Source organism: Adiantum capillus-veneris, chromosome 18 (assembly GCF_014529385.1).
Source record: "Adiantum capillus-veneris isolate H3 chromosome 18, ASM1452938v2, whole genome shotgun sequence".
NCBI classification, from domain to species: Eukaryota; Viridiplantae; Streptophyta; class Polypodiopsida; order Polypodiales; family Pteridaceae; genus Adiantum; species Adiantum capillus-veneris.
In genome coordinates, this window is record NC_140948.1 from 128,704,647 (window position 1) to 128,728,647 (window position 24,001).

At 43.9% G+C, this 24,001-nt stretch overlaps 1 protein-coding gene across 2 annotated transcripts in view; it reads left to right on the forward strand.

Annotated features, from left to right (window-relative positions):
- The window catches only part of PDE149 (integral membrane TerC family protein), a 47,690-nt gene extending 24,613 nt beyond the window's left edge, over positions 1 to 23,077 (forward strand). The window contains exons 2-15 of one of the 2 annotated variants that reach the window (XM_086489302.1): positions 391 to 472; positions 590 to 673; positions 766 to 1,019; positions 1,128 to 1,204; positions 9,069 to 9,156; positions 9,941 to 10,021; positions 10,128 to 10,184; positions 11,716 to 11,800; positions 12,114 to 12,163; positions 12,243 to 12,299; positions 21,938 to 22,016; positions 22,094 to 22,152; positions 22,368 to 22,446; positions 22,556 to 23,077. In XM_086489302.1, coding sequence (XP_086345428.1) covers positions 391 to 472; positions 590 to 673; positions 766 to 1,019; positions 1,128 to 1,204; positions 9,069 to 9,156; positions 9,941 to 10,021; positions 10,128 to 10,184; positions 11,716 to 11,800; positions 12,114 to 12,163; positions 12,243 to 12,299; positions 21,938 to 22,016; positions 22,094 to 22,152; positions 22,368 to 22,446; positions 22,556 to 22,656 — 1,233 coding nt within the window. In that variant the 3' untranslated portion in view covers positions 22,657 to 23,077. The remainder of the gene's footprint in view (positions 1 to 390; positions 473 to 589; positions 674 to 765; positions 1,020 to 1,127; positions 1,205 to 9,068; positions 9,157 to 9,940; positions 10,022 to 10,127; positions 10,185 to 11,715; positions 11,801 to 12,113; positions 12,164 to 12,242; positions 12,300 to 21,937; positions 22,017 to 22,093; positions 22,153 to 22,367; positions 22,447 to 22,555) is intronic. The other variant, XM_086489303.1, reaches the window with a different exon arrangement.
- The last annotated feature ends 924 nt before the right edge of the window (positions 23,078 to 24,001 follow it).

Below are 24,001 nucleotides of genomic sequence, written 5' to 3' on the forward strand. Positions count from 1 at the left end.
TTACCCACAAAAACCGTAAAAGAGTCTTTGTTGGCCACTTTTCATTCTCGGAACAGGCTTTTGACAACCAGAATGATATTGAAATGCATTCCAAATTGGGGCCAGAATGCGCTCCTTGTTTGAAACGCAAACTCAAATGGCACTGTGCTGGAACAGTATTTTTGGAACGACCCCTGGCCAGAACGTGTTCAGAGCACGGCAAGGGCCCTGAACAGGTGTTCCCTATTTCTATGGTTAGGTATATGTGAATCATGATAGATAGTTTTTCAATGTAAATGCTTAAATATGGTCCCTTCATCCTTTATTTGTATGCCTACCCAATGTATGTGGGCATGTTAGATTCATGTGTAACATGTATGAGAATGGTTTTTACATATGGTGTTTTTCCAGGATTGCCACTCTTGTACAGTTGCTTCTCAAAGACTGGCACAGACTTGGCTTGTTTCAACGAGTCATTCTGGCTATGGCAATGGTAAAGACACTCAAGTCTCAACTTTTTTCCTGGCAATGGTAAAGATTTTTAAGTTTCAACTTTCTCCTTGTGGCTCGGCTCCTATTCATGAGATTTTCATCTCTATTTTGAATTCAGGTTGGCTAAAGCCAAGTAGGCTACATTGTTCTTCATGGAACCTTTTTTCATCTTCAGGGAGTACACCAGAGAGCAAGGTCTCAGGTAAGTAGTGGAGAGTAATTTGATGCTTATAGGAAAGATGAGTGGTGACTTTCTGATTATTCATTACTGAACTGATAGCTATCTTATGATAGAAAGAGAGGAGGAATCTGGATGTGCCACTTCTTCTGAGGATGCAGAAAACACAAAACATGAGCACGCAAATTCTCAAATAGAGGAGTCAATTCCTTCATTGGATGCTGTTGTAATTGAAGCCACTGAGCGTGTGGTTGAAACAGTTGAGGTAGCTGCTCAAACTGTTTCTTCTGTTGGAGAAATAGAAGGTCCAATTCTTCTGGAGGAGCCAACAATCAATCACGCAACAGCTATAAGGACGGTTATATTTTGGGTAAGGACTAATCATTAATAGTGGTATGGAAAGAAATACGTCCCAATTCACAGGAACCTGTAGAAATGTTTTTCTAATGAGCCTCAAAGCTGCTTGTGCTTGGTGTAGGTGTGCTCGGCAATCGTATTTGGAATTTTTGTTTGGCTAAAGGAAGGTTCTGGAAAAGCCTCCGAATTTTTTGCTGGGTATAATCTTATTCCTGATTTGCTTATTTGACATTATGCTGCATCTTGGTATGTCTGGCACTAAAAAACTGACATTTTTGGCATATTGCAAAAGTTTGGTAAAATTGGTAGTGCTCATGCAGTATGTCGCCTTTTTTTACCTCTGTTTTTATTGCCAGAAGGTCCTTTACTAGTGATCAACATGCTCATAGCCTTCAGTTCTTCCACAAGAGAACAAATGGAATTTAACATTCTTAAACAGAGCACACTTACTCCCTAATACTGTGTTGCAGGAAACACCACCCTGCGCTGCTGGAAATGCGTTTCTGCGTTTCTGGCGAGGGTGAGCGTTTCCAGTGATTATGAATGTGCCGAAACGTTTACCGTGTTCTTCAACCTTTGGAGTCCTAAGAAAGCCACACAAAAATACTTAATTAAAATAACTCTATCAAAGTTTAGCTTGGCTTGTTTTAGCCGGGTTCGAACCGTGCACCTTTCATTAAAAAGAAAGAGGCCCTCTTATCTCAAATTGAACGCTAAGAACCAGAGAGGTGTTTACAGACACTGGAATAGTTTCTCTGCACAACACACAGAACTCTAGAACTCTTAGGACTGTGCGGAATTCTTCTCTTGGTACGACTGCAAGCGAGGGAAGCTTCAAGTGTATATGTTGATGCAAGAAGAAGACTCTACGGCCGCCACAATGTTGAAGTTGGTGATGCGGAAGCTATGTAACTGTTTTATGTATGATATTGACTTATTTGCATTGATTGTTAATGAAACCCAGATGCCGGGAGGCTCTCTGTGTCAATTCCCCCCCAAGAAAAGATCCCTCCATTAATTAAAAAAACTGCCGAAAGGGCTACACTCTGCCCCTACTAGAGAGGGCTACATTAGCATGTGGGGAGACTCTCCCAATGAAAAAACAGGTTATGTACAATGAGGCTAGATCAAGAAATGGGGGGAGGAAACAGCTACACTGGTGGACGGTACTGCCATTTCGGCGTGCCATGAACCATGGTGAAGAAGGTCATGGGTGCCAAAGTCATAGGAAGGCCTCGCGGCACTCTCTCATGCGGACGGAGCCTCCCTGAAGTCCCTTAAACTGGCCCTTGAGTGTATGGACTAGCTCCAGCTTGATGTTGCGAACAGTCTCCGCGAGAGTAGGAGAGCGAGCCTCGAAGATGTGAAAATATCGGTCTCGCCAAATGAACCAGAGTGTCAAGCCGCAAATGAGCTCCCAACACCACTCTCTCTCATTGCTCCACTCCTGAGGGATAAGCTCTGTGGCAGGCTGAGTGTAGGACGACCCTCCTGGATCACAATCATTGTGCTGACGGAAGCCATCTCAAAACTGAGTGCAGGGCCCGTGAGTGTGGACCACGCTGCAGCCCCCCATGTGTACTGACTGGAACTTTGTGGGCTGAGGTGAATATCGAGATAGTTGTCGCAAGTTTGTGACGTGGCATACCCAACTTAACAGATTGGCCATGAGGACCAAAGGGATATAGTTTTTAAAGTCTAACCTTGACCAACTTGCAAATGCCGATCGAGGGGCCTAAAACCTAAAATTTGAAATTGCGTGAAATTTGTTGATGTGGTAAGCTGCCTCAAAAAACGTGTTGACCATATTGATGTGGTAGGCTTCCGCAATTTGTGCCCACATCTAGGAGTATTTTTGCGGAAGCTCTTGAGAGGCCAAGTGCTTTTGCGGCTCTGTTTTTTGGCATCTCTTGTACAATTAGTTTATAAGGACCCTTGGGGCCACTATCTGAGTCTCGGAGAGAGTCGGACCCTCAAGAGTTGTACCTTTGTGATCGGCAATCAATACAGAAATATGGAAAGGAGCGCCAGCCTTTGGGGCCAGTGTAGCAAGAGTAGGAGCAGAGACAGAGTGTCCAGACTTTTAGTGTGTTGAAGCAATATAAAGAAATACCGAAAGGGGCGCTAGTGTTTGGGGCTAGTGCTCTCTTGGGGTGGAACTCCATCACTCCCTGTCTTGTGTGTCGTGCATCTATTTCAATTCAGTCGTTATTTGAAGTGCTAAAAGTTGTTCGGTCTGTTCTTTTCTGTTGGCTCGTGGTGCTCTCCCGTCACATTGGTATCAAAGCTCTAGTTGTGTGCTTTTTTCAAAGCATACCGGTCCTATTGTCATAGACCTGGACACCCCAAGTCGGAATCTGGCATGACACACAAGAGAATCACTGAAAATACTTCACAACTTCATCACACTTTAAAATCGAGTCGAGACGGCCTGGCGTAGTTCCGTGCCTAGAGGTATTGGCCCCAAAATTTGGCGCCCCTTTCGGTATTCTCCTATATATTAATGCTTGAGCAAAGTACAACACCTAGCAGACCTGTGCTCTCAAACTTTGCATCCAGATGCTCTGCAGAGTGAGGCCCCAAGGGTCTATTTATTCTTACAAGGGACACCCCAAGAGCAGAGCCCCAAAAGCAGTAAACTCAAAAGCAATTTATTCCAAAAGCTTCTAGTCTAAAATTTGCCCCCAAAAAGCAGTTAACGCATATGGCGGAAATCCGTACAGCCTGCCACGTAGGCTGTTGTCAGCGCATAAGCGGAAACCCGTATTGTCTGCCAAGTCAGCTTGTTAGCGCAAATTCCGAAAATCCGTACGGAAGCCACATCAACAATCAACGTAATTTGTGGGATCTCAGTACAATAGTTGTCCATGTCATGGGTCACCGTAATTTGCGAGATCTTCGTACAACAGCAGTCAACGTAATTTGCGGGATCTTCGTACAATAGTTGTCCACGTCATGGGTTCTGGTCTTGGGTGGTCATGCCACATCAGCACTTTGTGACACCTACCAAGAAGAGACAAGAGTATCATGCCGTTTATGGATTTGATAGAGCACTTGCAATTCCTTCTCGACGAGCTTCGCGACATACTTTCACGGCATTCGCAACAGAATCTCCCTATGCTACAGGTGTTCCAACAATTTTGGAATTACATGTTACCCCTCTGATGCCCTAGGTGGTACCCCCTTCTCTGGCACCAGAAAGTGCAAGAGCCTCTAACCAACAACCTTCTCAACTGTATGTTCCAATCGGGGGAGTCTTCAAGTTATGGTGGAACTCTCTGATCCTGTGCAACCGCCTCTGCCACCGGCGTTGCCACCCCCTCCCCCACCACCACTGCCACCATGAGACAATGGTTGGAGCCCCCATGGATATCCTTATCATCCGTACCCAGGGTACATACGAACCACCCACCAAAGGATTTCAAAGATGGTGGCATGACAATATTTTTTTGGGTTGAAAGATCGAAAGAAAGCTTTACGGTTTCTTCAACGATTCGACAACATCTATATGCTTTAAGGAACTATATGGAAGAATCCAAGACTTCTTAGGTAGTGGGATTTCCTAAAGATAATGCTATGGAGTGGTGGAGTTCAATCATGACACAACCGCATGCTAAGCTTTCAAGACAATTTTTGGATGTAGTTATTTGACTTCCCTCTTTGAAGTTGAGATCTTGTCAGAATGGGGAAACTTGAAAATGCTTGCCACGGAGATCATGGTAGACTATAACCAAAGGATTCTAGACGTCTACCTTTGGGTGTTTTTCTTTAAGTTGATTTTTTGGAGGACCAGTGCGAGCGATACACCATTGGACTGCCATCACCGTTGCAGGAATATTGTTTGTCTAAGCAAGTATCAACCATGCAAGAGCTTATGGACCATGCTGCGGTCGACTACATACTTATGAAAGGAAAGCTCGAGTTCCCTACAGAAGCAACTCTGGGAAATAACCAGAACTCTCAGCAACAACGAACAAATCCCCAGGACTCCCGTGATAGTCAACCCCAAAGGCCTCGTCTGACGCAACGTCAACGAGAAACCTTGCTACAAGAAGGCTAATACTTTGAATGTTTTCAAACGGAGCATACCTTCCATACATGTCCTCAAAGAGCCTCGACGTCTGTCGAGCAACCTTCCACGTCAACAATAGAAAGATCCCCACGGCCACATCTGGCTAAGCGAGCAAGACCTGCTATTGGACTTGTATCTGATATTTATGGCATTAACCTCAAGAGTTCCAATGAAGTGTGTAGAGCATATGGCAAAGTCAACGGCTTGAAAGCCCTGTTTTTCTTCGATTTGGGAGCTACCAAAAATTTTATCCATCCAGAATTCCTAAAGCAGATAGACTTAAATCATGATTCACAAGGACGTGAAATTGAAGCCGAGCTTGCTATCGGACAAACTCAAAAAGTGGTCTCGTTAATTGGGGCTCTTCCATTGACTATTCAAGGTTACCATGGAAAAGCCGATTTCCACATCATGAAGTTAGGCAATTGCGATGTTCTCTTAGGCATGCCTTGGCACGACAAGAATGAGTGACACTCCAGATCCAGAACTGTACGATTACCTTGATGCAGAAGGACAAGCCAATTGTCCTCAAAGTTCGGTTGTGCGAACAAAAACCTGAATGAATTTTTTAGCTGTCTTGTATCGAGATACTTTTGAACTTTGTCTGAGAAAGAACTATTTGCAATTTGTTTGCAATGGATCGTATCTGTTTTAAACCCGTCTTGGTGCTGATTTGAATTGTTTTGACTCTGGTATACTGGTTTCAATGATTGGTGATTTACTCTCGGGTGGAGTAGTACCCTGGAAGAAGCAGGAGGTTTTACCAACTTACAGATCTTTGCCGAGAGGGGCCAAATAATAAAAAAGTGTTACCAACTTCGGGTACCCGGTCCGATGGAGTCCAAACAGCTAAACTAAAGCAGGACCTACACAGACAAAGTATTAGCATAAAACATGCTGATGTGGCAGCTGTACGGACAATCCGTAAATTGCGTTGGCTGATGACGCAGCAGATTGTATGGTCTTCCATGTTTGGCACTTTTGACGTGACACGTATACGGAATCCCCTGAATTTGCGCTGATAGTCCTTAGCATAAGGCTATTGACGATTAGATGCTTTTGGAGCAATATCTTTTCAGTAACTGCTTTTGAGAGGCCAAGGGCCTTTAAATACCACCTGTAGGCCTCTTCTTTGGCATCCTAGCAAGAGCATGAGCTGAGGGAGAGTGCCCAGACTTGTACTGTGTTGAAGCAATATAAAGAAAGACCGAAAGGGGCACCAGGGTTTGGGGCCAGTGCTCTTTTGGGGTGGAACTCCGCCACTCCCCATCTTGCATCCTTTTCAGTTCAGTCGTTATTTGAAGTGTTGAAAGTTGTTCGGTTTGTTCTTTTCTGTTGGCACGTGGTCCCCTCCCATTACACTAAGTGAATGTGATTCTAGTGCATCAATAGTTTTGGACTAAATGAGTATTGTTGTTAGTGCATTAACAGTTCTGGACTAGATGAGATGACTAGATTGAATGTTTGCACTTCAATGTTCAGTGTGAACTAATTGTTTGATTTGAAAAATGCATGCTCTGTTAATGTATTGTCTTGTGGGGATGATCATGGGCAAGGTTAGTTTGAAATGTGATATGAATTTGATAGTTACCAAGTTTAGTAGACCAAGTCATCCGTGAAAAGATCAGCATTGTTTGGATGTGATCGTGAAATATGTTACAATAATCATAATTTGTATCTAGGACCCTTGATGGAAATGTGATTGATCAGTTACTGATATCTTTGTGCAAGTACTAGATGTGTGCAATCTAGTGCATGGGTACGTAAAGTTAGTGTCTATTGAAGAAATTTTTTGGCCTTTGTTTGTTTTGTAGGCGTAATCGAGGGCGATCACATTCTTTCAGGAGGGGGGTATGTCACAAGTTTGTGATGTGGCATGCCCAACTCAAAAGATTGGCCGAGAGGACGAGCGGGTTAGAGTTTTTAAAGTTAGTGTAAGCTTGACCAACTTGTAGATGCCAGCCGAGGGGCCTAAAACCTAAAATCTGAAATTGTGTGAAATCTGCTGAGGTGGTAGGCTGCCCTGAAAAACGTGCTGGCCATGCTGACGTGGCAGCAGCGTCCGCAATTTGTGCCGAAATCTGGGAGTATGTTTGCGCAAGCTTTTGAGAGTCCCAAGTGCTTTTGGGCATCCCTTGTACAATCTACAAGGACCCTTGGGGCCACTATGTGAGGGCATCCGGACGCAGAGTCTTGGAGAGAGTCGGACCCTCGGGAGTTGCACCTTTGTGGTCAGCAATCAATAAAGAAATACCGGAAGGGGCACCAGTTTGTGGGGCCAGTGCATCTGGGAACGGAACTCTACTGTTCCGTGTCGACTCTCCTCTTTTCTCTCTATCTTTCTCTCGATTCAAGTTCAATTTAGTTATTTGCAGTTTCTGTTCTCATGTTGCTATTGATTTTTCGCTTGGAGTGTCCAAGCCTATAACAATTTGCACCACACTCCTTGGGCTATTGGTTTTCGCTTGGAGTGTCCAAGCCTGTAAAAATTTGCACCAGACTCCTTGGGCACAAGATAAGTGAATAATCCTCTGTCAAGCTGTGAGGCACTCACTAGAGTGCATCACATGCTCAAATGCCTGCGGAAGGGCAGGACCAAGATCTCAATAAGGCTCTATAGAGTGAGGCCGTCCTCATAAGGGCGGGTGCGATGTGAGAACCGGTCAAAAGCAAATGGCTAACAAAGGTGCTGGTAGTAGATTCCCTAGGCATTTTTAATTTATGTGTAGATTCCCTATGCATTTTTAATCTACGTGTTGGCTATAGTTCGTAGTAGCATGTCCACATGGCACTCAGAGCCAATGTGCACGTGGCATATTTGGCCCATTGGCTATCTTCTAAAGCCTTGACAACCATGAGATCTAGCCAGACATACTCACACACCCAAACACACAGGCAATTATCAGATTTTGGGTGTTCTTTAATATTCATGCTTCTTTTAGTGCTAGGCTTCATTATGGCTGAGTCTGCCCTTGATCTCCGGAGTCATGACAGGAACTCAATACGCTGAACTTTGTGTTGATGTATGCTCATGTGTGTGTGTGTGTGGTGTGTGTTGTGTTGGGGAGCATATGTTAGTACCTAGTTCTACACCCACTGTTGGGCACTGACGACGATAGTGGGGATGTCGTGGTATTTAGTCAATACTATGCATGATGGAGCTGATGGTTATATTGTCTTGTGGGTGACTACCATGGGTCTATAGCTTGCACTTTCCTTCAAGGGTGAATCTGGGTTTATCCTGGATTCATCTAGGTATATATAAAGATCTCTTGGCTAGGACAAACTCGTGCTGCAATAAAAGCAAGGTTAGTGCTGAAACATGAAAGGCAACAAAGAGGGGAAGAGAGGAGTGCGATTCTAGAAATGAGAGCTGTAGGATGATCAGGCCTTCATACTTGATCAAAACCCTAAAATCTGTCACATATGGAGAATCGTATGTTTTCTTTTCTGGTGCTTGTCTAATGCTAGGTTTGATTCACCTACTAGGCTGTTGCTTCTTCTGAAGTGGTTTGGGAAAAGGGGAGGGGTGTACACAAATTAACTTTGCTACTGTAAGGGACAGTCACTGGTATGTTAAGCAGTTCATCCATATGTACTTCTGCAAGGTTTCCTGCAACTCTTTTAACAGTGATGTCTTGCTCCATTAAGCACACTCTTAAAAGGACTTGATAAGATGAGGGAAGATGGAGCTTGGTTTTTATTGCCTTGTTCAAACTTGCTATTATCAAACGTGGTGTGTTTCCCCCTCCTGGCGTTTTGGCTGTAATCTTTGGTTGGGGTGGGTGTTCGTCATCATGCGTTGTTTGTTATGTGAAGCTGAATGATTTCACTCGTGCGTCATTTCTGTGGATAATGTTAGTATACATAAGTGCATAAGTCAGTCTCTGGTATAAAGTTAGCTATAGTTTATAGCCTCTCTCTATTTAATTCTGCAAATATTCCTTCTGAGCATTAATTTTTAGGTGGAATATTGTTTTGTGCATGCAGATATATTGTTGAGCAAAGCCTCTCAGTAGACAACCTTGTTGTTTTTATCATTATTTTCAAGTTTTTCCAAGTTCCTCTCCAAAATCAGGTATGACAGTAGTTCCACTTTTTGTCAGGTAGCTTGCTGCATTGGCTTGTGTGAGAGATTGCGTGAGAACAGATCTTCATGATTGTGTGCATGTTAGGGCCCTCTTCAAAAGGCATTTGTTTTGTGCTGAGAAACACTTAAGCAACCTTCCATACACCTAGTTCGTAAGGACTTTTCCTGATCATGACAATGGGGGAGTCTGAAGGTAAGGATATCCAGAGCATTAAATGACGACAGTGAGTGACGGTAAAGGAGAAAATCAACGCAGAGGAGAGTATCAAGAGATGGTGCAGGGCAATTCAGCTAATGATGGGTTGCAGATGTAGGATGGGGAGAAGCTTACAATGAGAATGTGACACATACTTGGAGATACAGAAAGAGCGTCTATGTTTAAGAATTAAAGACTGGATCACTTTTGGTGGACACAAATAAAGTTTTGTGAATAGAGTGAAAGCATCGATTGTCTAATTGACATTAGAAACCAGATTAAGTGGTCTTTAGTGTTGAAATTAAGAAACCAGATTAATGTTGGCATTCTTCCTTCATCGAAACCTGCACGCGCTAATCATGCATTTTGTGGAGTTTCTTTCTCAATCCATGAAATCATGTGATGGACATATAGAGTTCTTGCTTTTTGCTCAAGTGTTTTTGGCATGTGTGTAATGTCTTTGGCTTGATGATTTCGTACTAGGTGTGCATCCATGGTCTTTTGGTATCTAAAAGCCCAAAATTTATTGGCTCAAGTTTCAGCATTCTGAAAATTAGTCAACATTTCTTTTTGCAGAGTCGCATTTTGACTTACGGAATCTCTGGTGCTATTGTGTTTAGAGCAACCATGATACTACTGGGAGTTGCCACCATACAGGTGGGTAGATTCCTCAAGGAGATGCAAAAAGTGCATTGTCAACTTTTGGTAGGCTTATAAAAAGCTTTAATTGAAATTTTAAGAAGGTTGGTATTTTGTCTTGCAGAAGTTTGAGGCTGTCAATCTTTTCTTTGCAAGCATCCTCATTTTTACATCCTACAAGGTTTGGCTTACTTTTATTGCAAACCTGCAAATGACTTTTCAGTTGAAATGTGGTTAGTTGAGCTTTTTTGTGACTATTGAAGTTAGCCCTTTTTGTTTATGATTCCCTCTGTTGTTAGCGCGCGCGCACACGCACACACAAGATTCCAGTTGCAACCGGTTAACAGCAGAACAACATTCATCCCCTCTTGGACAATTTCGGATTCCTGCAAGAGCAACCGTCACTGGGGAAAACTTGTAGCCATCATACTTGAGGAGGGTCCTGCAATGTGCATGGCAGAGCCGTTATGGTGTGAGGATAGTAACAGAGAGCACTCCCGAGACATAACTCAAGAGACCATGTTACCCTTTCCCTTTTCCTTGTCCTCACAGCACATGAAAGAGAGCAAGACGTTGCTCTTTTACCAATGTTTGCACCTTCCATACTGGACGTGGCATGACACAAGCCTGAGAAGCACATAGAACAAGGAGAAGGGAAGGACATCAAGCTCACCACTCAAACCGTTTAGCCAAACACTGGGGACAATCAGATCGTGGTCCAAAACCTCTAACACAAGACTTGGGGCCCAATGCCACCAATTAAGTAGAAAAGGTGGTGCCACCAAAGTAACGCCCAGCGTCATGATCACAGAAAATAGGCCACGAATAAGCCAAAGATTCCTTATTTAGGACTTGTTATCTACCTTTGTGATAAGCTCTCGCTAATGTTAGAGAGAACCTGCCTTTTTTCTGAAGACTGGTGACAAGAGCTTTCTCAGCATAATGTTTCAGCTTTTGGTGAGCACCATTGAGCTCATCATGTTGTTGCAGATTCCAAACGGTGGGCGACTTGTGTCACATATTAGCAGTAGCCAGATACATAAAGATGAGGCTACATCTATAAGCTCATCAAGGTGTAAGTAGCTTGCTTATTACAGTTGTCTCTCACAATAGTGATAGTAAAAGTTCAACACCTAGAGCAGTCGCCAAGACAGATAGGCATCTTCCGATGTGATGGAGCTCTAGAGCACCATCTACCGAGGATTAACACTGAACATGTTGAGGTTCAAAACAGAGGTTTTCAATACATGTGTTTATGCTAAGGTTTGAGAATGTGGTCGTTATGCACATATAGCCAAATAAAATTTCGGGCAAGAAGAGGATGAGACACCATAAAAATTGCATGTAGATTCCATTGATAAGAAGGATTTTTAGAGAGGCAATTGAGGGCATGGTCAGATCTCAATTAATGTAGTTTCCTGTCATTAAATTGTCTATACTTTCGTGACATTGGCTCGTCAATCTTTGTTTGTATATCCAGTGCTTGTGTTCAGTGTTGTCATTGTTGTGTTTTGCACTCTCAATGATTGCTACTAAATTGCTTGTAAGACAAAGGGGCAGGAGTGATGCTTGGTGCTGTCCAATCGTTGGTTTTCTTTTGTGGGCACTACGTGTCCAATATTATCTCTGGTTGTATTTGTGGCTCTCTGTTCTTTGGGTGATTTGAACTGTAAACCCTAGTGTTTCAACAATCCTACTTGTTTTGTCTCCAGCTTTTAGCTGAAGAAGATGCCAACGATGAGGACTTGTCCAAGAACTTCATTGTGAACATTTGTAAAAGGTTTATACCTGTCACGGGTGACTTACTGTTCTCTTACAATCTCTGTTGTCACCAGTGTAATGCCCTGTTCAAATTGGAGTTCGGTAATGTGAACTGCACTTTGCCAAGATGTTCTTCATCTGCATAGTTTGTGAGAACTGGGTCTTCAAAGCCAGCTTTTATTCTTATGTGGTCTATTCAGTGTGGTTAACAGCATGTGTAATGTTGCCATGCATACACGTGGACTTTTTTCACAATTTTGTTGGATTCATTCATCATAGATTTCAGCAGACGGGCTTACGTTTTCTTCTCCTGACACATGAGCATACCTGTTATTTTTGTTTTGAGCAGAGAAATATGATGGAAATAAGTTCTTCACAACCATTGAAGGTTCTCGCAAAGTAAGGCTCATTTCTAAACCAGTTTATTTGCCAAGAGCTTCTTGCTTTGATGGAGACTTAACTTATGGTAGATGTGCAGGCAACACCTTTATTTCTAACATTGGCTGTCATTGAGTTAAGCGACATTGCATTTGCGGTAAGCATCTATGCCATGTTCAAAGTTTATAATATAAATGATGTCTCACTCTAAAACGATTTCATTAATCATTGTCCCCCCTGCCTGGCTTTTATTTTTTTGGCAAAAGAAACAATGCTGTAATACGATTACCGTACCACCCCTGGAGATGGTCTACAATGGGCCTGTCTCCATGGGATATACATGGCCTTCGATACTAGGGCTGGCTATAAGCAAGGAAAACAGAGACAGCTGTAAAACTATGGGCAACTAAAGGGATGGATCAGAGGCCATCAAAACTACAAAATGCCAGGAGTATAACTTCTCCTAAAGAGTGTAAAAATTAGTGAAGTAAGAGAAGAGAGGACTTTCAGCAGCTTCTGAGGGATAGGCACCTCGAAACCAAATCGAACATTTTCAACCAGGAGGACCGCAAAAGGAAGGTATATAGAGGTATCCCAAGTTAGACTCTCTCCAAAGGGGCCAATTTGAACAGTGAAGACAAGGAGCAGCTGCCAGAGAGAAGTTAAATCAACTACAGAAGGAAGTAGACCAGGTAGAGGAGACCAGAGTGCGTCGCAAGCTTTTAACTCTCCCAGGAGTTGTACATCTCTGTCCACTTGCTTAAAGTGGCTGCTGAAAGACTCAGGAGAAGCTCAATTAGAAGGACATCATTGACAATGCTAGGGAAGCATGTGAGAGGGAATCTGCTGCATGACCTGCTGCCCCACACGAGCCCCTGTGCGTCCATCTACCCCTGCACGTTTTTGTCGGTGCTGTCCCCCTCGTCAGCAGCGCTGGGCAGCCAGCAGCTTCTGGCAGATCTGCGGGTGTGTGTGTGTGTGTGTGTGTGTGTGAGCGGTGCGACCTGCTCTCAGGTGTAGTGCACTCGTAAATGTGTGTGTGTGTGTGCACAGCTTGTGGTGCACGCGACTCAGCCACAGGTTTGGGTGTGTGAATACGTCGACCGATGGTTTTGCCTGGTAGGATTGAGTTGCCATTAGGCAGCCCATGTGCATTGCCAGAGATTCCTTCGCATTGACAACACAATGTTTCCTCCATGATCTAGCCGGGTTAAGCTCTCTAGAGACAGTACTTCTTATTAAGGTTGTTGAAGGAACCGCTATGCGATTTGGCTCAAACAATGTCGTCACTGCAGCGAGTAGCCTAAGCTAGCGAGTCATTAGTTTTGTTGCGGGAAAATATTTTTACTCCTTTGGTTGCAAAACCATTGGATGTGGGATTAGATTAGTCGTTGGATTGAGAGTGGGATCTCAAGGCCAACTAGCTTAGTTGTTTTTTCTTGTTATTTCATTTTGCAAAATAGAGTTGTGGGTTCTCTACAATCTTCACCCATGCCATGCTGTTGAGAGTCTCCCACAAAGATAATAAGCCTCGATCTATCTTCTTTCATTTTGTTCATGCTTTTCCAAGTTGTTTGCTTGCATTAGCATTAGTTGTTCTTTTGCAAGTTACATTAGTGAACATTTAAGTTATGCATTGCATTGAAAGAGTAGCTAGGAAAGAGCATCGTACATTCAAGCATTCAAGCATTTAGGTAGAGTTAATCTCTCTAGCTTGAGGGCTCCTTAGTCTATTCCTACTAGGACACCAAAGTAGCATTCTTTGGGTATCATTAGCTAGGACTTTGAGCACCTACGACCTAAAACTGGTCGAGAGCCACTACCTCACCCCAAGGGGAAGAGAAAGCAAAGAAAAGGAAAATTAAAACTATACAACAGAAAAATAAAGAAAGCAGAAAAAGGCCAGGTGTCACCTTTGCAAGCTGTAGTGGCAGCAAGTGGAAGCGGCAGTGGATGCCCCGACCTCAATAGGATAGGCGCATCATAATCGCAAGGGAATGCCGTTCCGTGCTCTTGGAATGGGGGGAACAGGTTCCATATAGAAAGCCGTTCCCATTTCTGTCCATTTCCCATTCCAAAGTGACACTAAAGAATGTGTAACAAATAATTGTGAACTAGGTTCATGTAGAACACACATAAGCATTACGACGCCTACTAATGAGATATGTGAGGTTCTTTCTTAACTATTCCTTGCCCAATCATTTGGAGAATGCAATATAAATTTTTAGCTGCATTGTGTAACGATGGAGGCATTCCCCAATCAGTTTTCTTTTATTTGAGCTCGTTTTGTTCCCCTTCCAATATCTCAAACTATTTGCATTCCCTTGTGATAATGAGGCACGATCACCTTAAAGCAATTAGAAGCCTAAGCACAATACCAAGACAAGCACACAAAAATTGCACAAATACAGCAGCAGAAAACAAGAAGCATGCACATGCTACACACCCAACCACCCGAAGTATAGGCACACTTGCACATACATAGAGGAAGAACTGGCAGGCATATATGCACCAACACACCCCCACTCACGCACTCACAGACTCATCGAGACAAGGCACATGCACACTCTTACACAATGTAATAAGAACTGGCAGGCACACATCCCGCCGCTCGCATGCACTCACAGACTCATCGAGACAAGGCACATGCACACTCTTACACAATGAAATAATAAGAGACAGAAACATGGGAAGAATGCGCAACAACAGAACAACACAAAGTTATATAGGGAGAAATGAAAAGAGTAGACATGTACATGACATCAATGGGCATGTCGTGGTATTCAGTCAACACTATGCATGATGGATCGGATGGTTATATTTTGGGTCTTTACCTTGTGTTATGAGTGCGTCTTGAGCTAGAAGAGAGCGAGAGGAGACACTCACAATTAACAAGGTCTTGAGACTTGATTACAACACCCAACCTTGATTACAATACTTAATACTTGATTGAGAGAATTTGATACAAGACTTGATACTTTATTTGGTACTCGACTTGGATTACAAGACCGGAGTACAAGGAAAGACTTGGTTACAAAAACAAGACTCGAAAACAAGACAAAATCTGGAAGAGGACGTACCTTGTAGGAGTCTCACAACTGGTCTTGAGAAGATTGAGGGGCTTGTAGCCCAAGTCCTCTATTTATACTGAAGCTTAAGGAGGTTAAGAAGCTTATAGGTTCTTCCTCAAGCTTAAGGAGGTTAAGAACCTTCTAGGTGCTTCCTCAAGCTTAAGGAGGTTAAGAACCTTCTAGGCTCTTCTTCAAGCTTCTGGAACTTTCTAGGACCTTCTAGATTCTTCTTCAAGCTTCTAGAACTTTCTAGATTCTTCTAGAACTTTCTAGGACTTTTCTAAGAGCTCGCATCCGTGACAATATCCCCTCCTCTAGCTACGAGTTCCACGAGAAGCGGTTGTCCTTCTTGATGTAGGGGTGGGCTTCGATGGATATTGTTGATGAAACTCACGAACTTTGGGCGGTGCACAATGGAGGTTATATGTAGGCTCCCATGTTCATTCGCTTGCATCATAGTGTTTCCAATGTACAAGGTACTGAAGTCTACCATGAGAGATTCTTGAGTCAAGGATTTACTCGACTTCATATTCTTCATGACCATCAATCTCTAAGGGCGGTGGTGGTTGTGAGCATCTGCCACAAGAATCTGGCATTGATGACAAGGCTCCAACAATGAAACATGGAAGACTGGATGAATCTTCATGGAATGTGGTAATTGAAGACGGTATGTGACTGGATTCACTTGGCCAATTATCTTGAATGGCTCAAGTCTTTGATAGTCCATCTTTTGCGAAGGGCAAGATGAACGTAGATCGTGGCGGAGAAGCCACATTGGATCCCCAATCTTGTATGGTGGATGTATAGGAGAAAACCCAGAGCGAACCTCAGTAGCAACAATTCATGTTGCCAGAATCACTCGCGAACTTTGGTGCCATGCTACTAACCAATCAGTATAGATACCGAGTCCCATAGCCGTACTGTTCCATGACCCATCAGTCCATGTCAGACTTCCATCTTTTAAAAGAGATAAATGTAGCAGCGGAGGCATACCCACACACGCGGCTTGATCAGAGACACCGTTTTGGGAGCATGCCTCAAAACAGTTGGTATGACGAGGAGTGTAGAGAGACGAGAGCTCAGCTTCAGAAGGATCTTCTCCTAGGGGTCATCAATCACACAGTGTCGGATAGCCTTACGGCCCCTTATGCGACGGAAGAAGGGAGTGTGCTTAGCTCAAATGTAGTGAGACTTATACCAGTTGTTCTTGAGTAGAGACTTAGGAGAGGCATGGCATTTCTTTCATGAGCACTCGTGATAACTTCCCGTGATATGTGAGGTCAGTATGCAACATCCCTGGTGGACAGACGCCCCTTCCAGATCCTCCTGATCCATGCCCATCTACGAGTACCTTCTTTACCACTAAGATGGTAAAGACCACCTCTAACAGGATGAGGACCAGGAGGGCATATGATCATGATGGTCTCGTAGCAGAGCACTTTATACATGCTGGAAATATGCTAGCAGAGGTTCTTGTAGTTCTATTCAGTCGTGTCATGTGTGAGGTCTACGAGACTGTCTACTATTGTGCTATCTTCAAGACAAGTGATTCTACGGAGACTAGAAACTACCGTACTACTATGATTGGACACACATTGGCACGGTTGTATGCATCTATCCATGAGCAGCAGTTGAGCAAATGGGCAGAGAGTGGAGACATTCCGGCAGCAGGACATGCCAGTTTTAGGAGAAGCTTCTCCCCTTTTGACGATATTTAGACACTTAGAGCCATTATTGAGGAGACGGATTTATTGTAGGGCACATGGGAGACGGATTTATTGTAGCTTTATGGATTTCCACAAAGCGTTTGACATGGTGCCTAGAGCCAGATTGATGCGCAAACTACAGGAGATGGGAGTGCCCATTGTGTTGATTTGGGGAATCATGGCTCTTTACAGATCCGTGGCAAGACATGTATGCACTCTAAAGGGGATATCTGATTTAGTTCAGTCCACGATTGGAGTGAAACAAGGTTGTCCATTGTCTCCCACTCTATTTGGTATGTGTATAGATGAGGTTTCTGATTACATTGATAGAGAGGGTGACAGAGGTGCCCAGCTAGCAGGGACATGGATTCCATTGTTGTTATATGTTGATGATATCGTGTTGATCTCTGACTCACCGGAGGGTATGCAGCAACATTTGGATGCATTACATAGCTTTGCGGAGGATAGTCGACTGAATGTAAACCTTGGTAAAACCAAGGTTATGGTGTTTAACACCACACCGTAGTGGAACAGGAGATAGTACCTACATTCACTTATGGTCAAGAGACTAGAGTATACAGATGCATACACTTATCTTGAGGTAGATTTCACTGGGCCAAGGTTTTCCTTGAAGAGAGCAGGAGAGACTAGACTGACGAGAGGCTCTATGATACCTTGGTAGCTTCTGCTACCGTGGGTGCTCTGTTTGGCCACTTAAGGGACCCTTTAGCTAAGTTTAGGTCCAACTATACTCTATGGGGTTCAGGTTTGGGGACCCTGTTTGGGTCAAGATAGGTGGAGGGGTATGGAGAGGCCCTTGGTATCTATGATCTCTAGACTGATTAGAGCCAAGACCTCCGTGCCACACTAGATCATTAGAGCGGAGTTAGCAGCCCCATCTACGGAGTTAGCTATCCGGAACGCGGAATGAGAACAGCGATCGGATCCCCCTGGAACAGGGGAACGACAGAGGGGTCCGGAACGAGAACAGCGCTGAACGGGAGGCATAAAAACACTTAAATAATGCAATTTTTAGCTCTATGTGATTGAATAGAAGTAGTATCAGAGTCCTTTAACTCTAATACTCACAAAAAACTTGATTTGAAGACCATTCACCCTTACTATGAAAAACGTGTGTCGTATAGAATTGAGAGCTTGAGAGGGGGAGAGGGAGAGAGATTTTAGCCTTGTAGAGTCTGACTTGAAAGCTTGAAAGAGGCTAGAGATTGAGAGACGAGACTCGAGAGGGTAGAGCTTGCGCTTTGGCAATTGAAAGCTTGTGTGCAATGTGAAGGTAAGGGGTGGGGGGAGGGGCATTTAATAAGGGGGAGGCTCACAAGAAAAAACAACCAAATCTAAAAATCTGCCCATCCCAAGCCGTTCCAAGCCATGAGCTATCCCCAGAATGCCGTTCCGGCGTTCCCTGGCCATGAGATGGCAATCCCCGGTAACACTGATGGAGATAGAGGCTCTTACCAGTTCAGTCTCCTTTATGCACAGCCTATGGGATACTACCAAAGAGAGAGATATCAGATTGGCCTTTGAGTAAATGGGTAGAGAGTGGGGGCATACCGGCAGCGGGACAGGCCGGTTTTAGGAGAGGCTTCTCCCCTCTTGACCATATTTAGACACTCAGAGCCATTATTGAGGAGGGTTGGGCACATGGGAGATGGATTTATTATAGCTTTGTGGATTTCCACAAAGCATTTGACATGGTGCCCATAGCCAAATTGATGTGCAAACTCCAGGAGATGGGAGTGCCCATTGTGTTTATTTGGGGGATCATGGCTCTATACAGATCAATGTCGGGACATGTACGCACTCCAGAGGGGATATCTGATTTAGTTCACTCCACGATTGGAGTGAAACAAGGTTGTCCGTTGTCTCCCACTCTATTTGGTATGTATATAGATGAGGTTTCTGATTACATTGACAGAGAGGGTGACAGAGGTGCCCAGCTGGCAGGGACATGGATTCCATTGTTGTTATATGTTGATGTCTGACTCACCGGAGGGTATGCAGCAACATTTGGATGCATTACGGAGGATAGTGGACTATCTGTAAACCTTGGTAAAACCAAGGTTATGGTGTTTAACACCACACCGCAGTGGAACAGGAGATCAGTACCTACATTCACTTATGGTCAAGAGGTTGTGGAGTGCACAGATGTATATACTTATCTTGGGGTAGTCTTCACTAGGCCAAGGTTTTCTTTAAAGAGAGCAAGATAGACTAGACTGATGAGAGGCTCTATGATACCTTGGTAGCTTCTGCTACCGTGGGTCCTCTGTTTGACCACTTAAGGGACCCTTTAGCTAAGTTTAGGTTCAGCTATGCTCTATGGGGTTCAGGTTTGGGGACTCTGTGTGGGTCAGGAGAGGTATGGAGAGGCCCTTGGTATTTATAATCTCTAGGCTGATTAGAGCCAAGACCTCCGTGCCACACTAGATTGTTAGAGTGGAGTTAGCAGCCCCGGGGCCCTATGGAGATAGAAGTGCTTACTAGATCAGTCTCCTTTATGCACAACTTATGGGATACTACCAGAGACAGATACGCCAGATTGGCCTTTGAGTCCTCCACACACTTAGCTTTTACAAGGGGACACATCATGCTGGTATGCACAGATGTTATCATGGTTCCAGATACATGGTTTCAGCATGGACAGCTTGCCTCCCTTCAGTACTCCCTTGGTGCACCATCGTTGTCTCTTATAAGGGTGGAGATTACTAGACTCATGTGCTAGGACACCCCTGAGAGTAGGCCGGATTTCTAGCTACTTGCTGCAATCTGTGGCTCATATTTACTCCTTTGTCCTTGTGCTATAGTTACGCTTGACATGCCTTAGCTATCTAGTCTACTTACACACGTGCACTTGGTCTTCTTTAGTACCTATGGTTAGTCCGAAGGCCCTATCCATCATGGGATCTCGTAGATTCACTCACTTTTCATAGCTTGTCACTCGCAGTTGGACACTAGGAGGACATGGATAGAGCCGACATAGGAGTTGGGCACGAAGATGGCTTTCTATAAATAGCATCTTCTCCAACTCACGGGGTATTCGACTCATGGTTTACAGTGTGCCATTGGTCAGATACGGGCATCTTCACAGCAGCTTGAGATTGAGACTCATAGATTTCAAAGGAATACCAGTAGCTAGCAGGTTATGCCGCCTATGCCATACAAAGTCAGAGATGGAGATACATTATATATGCCAGTGCACAGTGTATAACGAGATATGGGGTCGCTTCCACCGTCTATTTAGAGAAGGCTTCGGACGCTTCTCCAGAGTCATGAGCTATTAGGACCAGAGATGTCTTGGACTGTATCTACATAGACACAAAGATAGTTTACTGAGGAGATCCGGAGAGAGAATCTCAGAGACCGATTACGGATTTCTTCACACTAGACACTGGACAGGTAGAGGAGCAGCCACCACTGCAAAGCTCAGCTCACACTCACACTGACGGTACTCTCATTGATTGAGCATTGGAGCTAGGGAGATGAAGACGCCCACGATTGAGGAGAGGAACTTCACAACATCAACGAAGACTACAACAAAGGATTCAAGCCATGCTATCTCGACATCCATAGTACAGATGAGGATGGATTCATCACCCATTATGTCACCCTCTTGTATCGGGCACCTATTGTATCAGTGATCACACATACCCCACACAATTCCTGCTAGTAGCACTGCCAGATTCATTTTAGTATCTCTTTTTTTTGTACCTAGACATGGTATTAGAGTTACCAGTTTGTAACGGATTGGTCTTATAGGTCATTTTGGCCTTTTAAATACGTTAATATATCATTTTGTTTCATTTCATCTCTCTCTCTCTCTCTCTCTCTCTCTCTCTCTCTCTCTCTCTCTCTCTCTCTCATACATTGGCATGGTTGTACGCATCCATTCTTGAGCAGCAGCTAAGTAGATGGGCAGAGAGGGGGGGTACGTGCACAGCCAGGCAGGCAAGGTTCATGAGAGGTTTTTCTACTCTTGACCACATTCTGACACTCAGAGCCATTATTGAGGAGGGCAGATCACATGGGAGACGGTTCTATTGTAGCTTTGTGGACTTTTGCAAAGCATTCGACACAGTGCCTAGAGCTAGATTGATGCGCCGACTACAGGAGATGGGAGTACCCACAAAGCTGATTTGGGGGATCATGGCAGTATACAGGTCAGTAGTAGGGCTATCGAGCTAGGGAGATCCAGACACCCACAACTGCGGAGGACTACATTACATCGATGGAGGCTGCATTAGAGGATTCGGATCATTCTGGCTCGACGTGCGCTACGCTCGGTCAAATTACTGATCATGGAGGAGATTGATGAGACCCTCCAGCGACCGATGATGGATCTCGTGTGATTTAGCTCTTTTTTGAGGATACACCCACATTGTGTTGTATTAGCCCCCATTCATTCACTACTTTGGTACCCCTTTTTTTCAGCACCTTTTTATTTATTTTTGATACTCAGACTTTGTATCAGATCCACCACATTGTAACTTTTGGTCTCATAGGTCACTTTGGCCTTTTGAAGACGTTAATATAACATTTCATTTCATCTAATCTCTCTCTCTCTCTCTCTCTCTCTCTCTCTCTCTCTCTCTCTCACACACACACACACACACACATCCCACTGCCATAATCCTTCGTGGACTCTTCACCCCATGACATCATTATGGTACCAGATGAACTTATTTAGAAACTCATTCATATCATGGTCGTACTCCATTACCATGTAGCTTTGCCCTCATTGCTTAGAGCTCAATCCCTCTAGCCCATGTAGTCTCGTCTCCCAGTAATATTAGTCAGTTATGTTGTAATATTTTCATTTTTCACCTTTGTTACTTTTTCTGGATAGCCATAGGATACATGCATGTACATCTGTCTGTCTTATAGGCCCATTCGGCCTCTAGAAGTTGTTAGTAAAGCTTCCGTCCTTTGGTTCTTTTTTTTAACTCTCTTTTATTATAATTGTGTGGCTTCAACAATCTGCTGGTTCTTTTGGTGTTTAGGTGGACTCCATTCCAGCTGTTTTTGGAGTTACCAGAGATCCATTCATAGTTTTTTCTTCCAATATTTTTGCCATTTGCGGTAAGGGCAATATTATATGGTTTTAAATTCCATGCTTTTCATATCGATCTCCATCTAATTGAACCTTGAGGGTGCAGGATTAAGGTCCCTTTACACAATAATTTCCAGCAGCATGGGTGAGCTCGAATATATTCAGGTATTTGGGGCACTCTTCATACATTTAACATTTGGGCTTCTTGTCTTAACATGATGTGGAGACTTCTTTTAATTCGATGATTGAAGAAATGCAGCAAGTTCTCAGCAAGTTTTAGCTGTTATAAGTAGCATTGTTTTCGATGGTATAGTGATGCTCCTTGTCATTGATGTGTAGGCAATGTTTAATGCTTTAACTGTTTGTATTGGTTTGGGCAGCCCTCAGTTGCTGTGGTTCTAGGGTTCATTGGGTCAAAGATGATAGCTGATTTTTTTGGTGAGCATAAAATAGCCTCAGGTGCCCCCCCCCCCCCCCCCCCCAAAAAAAAAAAACCCCTCCGTCCCCAGCTTTTTCTTCAACAAGTCCCTTTAAAAAGCCTAATGCAACTGCAACTTGTTTCATGCAGGTTTTCACCTACCTAGGGAAGCTTCCCTAGGGGTGGTGGTTTCAGTCCTTGGGCTTGGTGTTGGATTGAGCTTGTGGAAGAAACAGAAGGCCGACGAGTAGTGAAGATTGTGCTTGGAGGGGTTGTACAGCTCTCATGTGAGAATGAGTAGTGGGGCATACCTTCCTTGCCCAGTGTGCTTGGAAGCGGAAACTTGCAGAAGGTTTCTCTTGAAGACAAACCTCTCAAATACATCAATGCAGTATGCCTCACATTGAACTATCAACACAGTGAGCCCAATGTTCCTCTGCTCAAGGTAGAGCTAAGGAAATAATCTACTGGCAACATCCTCAAGAAGATGTGCATATGGTGGACAAGCAAATGGCCTTTATCTTGCAAATCACAGGACTAAACAATTTTTGTAGACGAAATAGCCCCTTCTGATTATTGTAAACTATGAAGAAGTATTTGTAGAACGTGACATCTTGCGTACATAATATTCTCTCGATTAAACCAAAGAAATCGCATTTACATAGCAAAGAATTCCTGTTTTTGATATGTGGCATGGGGATGTAAATAGAGGTTGAACCCTACACATCATCTCTCTCATTCTTTAAATAATGGGTAATCATATAGATCGCCAAAATGAAATGTACATGTTCAAAGCTCCAATCAAACAACAGGCTAGGAGCTGGGTGACCGAAATTGAACTAACATAAGCCCACAGCTATGATGGCAAAAGCAGCCATGCTGAAGAATCAAGCAATGAGTGTCCCTTGCCAAGATGCTATCCTTCCAAACTCGCTCATTAGCCGCAGAGATTACCGGAGTTAAGGTGAATGAGGAGACGCTCCAAAGAAAAATGCCTCTCAATTTGAATACATGTTTTTGAACACCACTTGTACCATAAAAGCCGTTCACTGTGGTCCAATTATTAACAGCAAAAAATATTAAAAAGCTTCTGAAAAGGCTTAGATGCCTGCTTGAGAGCGCTTTTGAAAAACCAAGTCACAAGAGGAAGTTCACCAAACCTGAAACTATATGGAGGAAAGAAAGGCCCATATCTTGTTGGCAAGGGGACAAGTAATGATGCCATGCCTATTGTCTTCTTCCAAACTGCTGCAAAAGAAAGGAAAGGTCTCGACATCACAGTTACAAGCCCTCCCACCATAGCCCACCCTCATCACTATATCACACAGGGTAAGCTTAGAGGCGATCTAGGGCCCAGGTTGAGGGGGGATGCATGGCTTTGATCTCCTGTGTCTGATCGCCACGGTGAACTAGGAGTGAGCTAGGGGCAAACACGGCACCCCGAATTCACCTTTAGCTCACCCACCTGAGTTCATCCCTAGTTTATCAGCCTTGTGGGGTGCGGGTCGAACCCGAGACATCCTGGTTGCCACACGAAAGCCCTACCGACGCACACTACCTTAGTTCACGCCCTGAGCACCGGTACCTCTAGTTTGC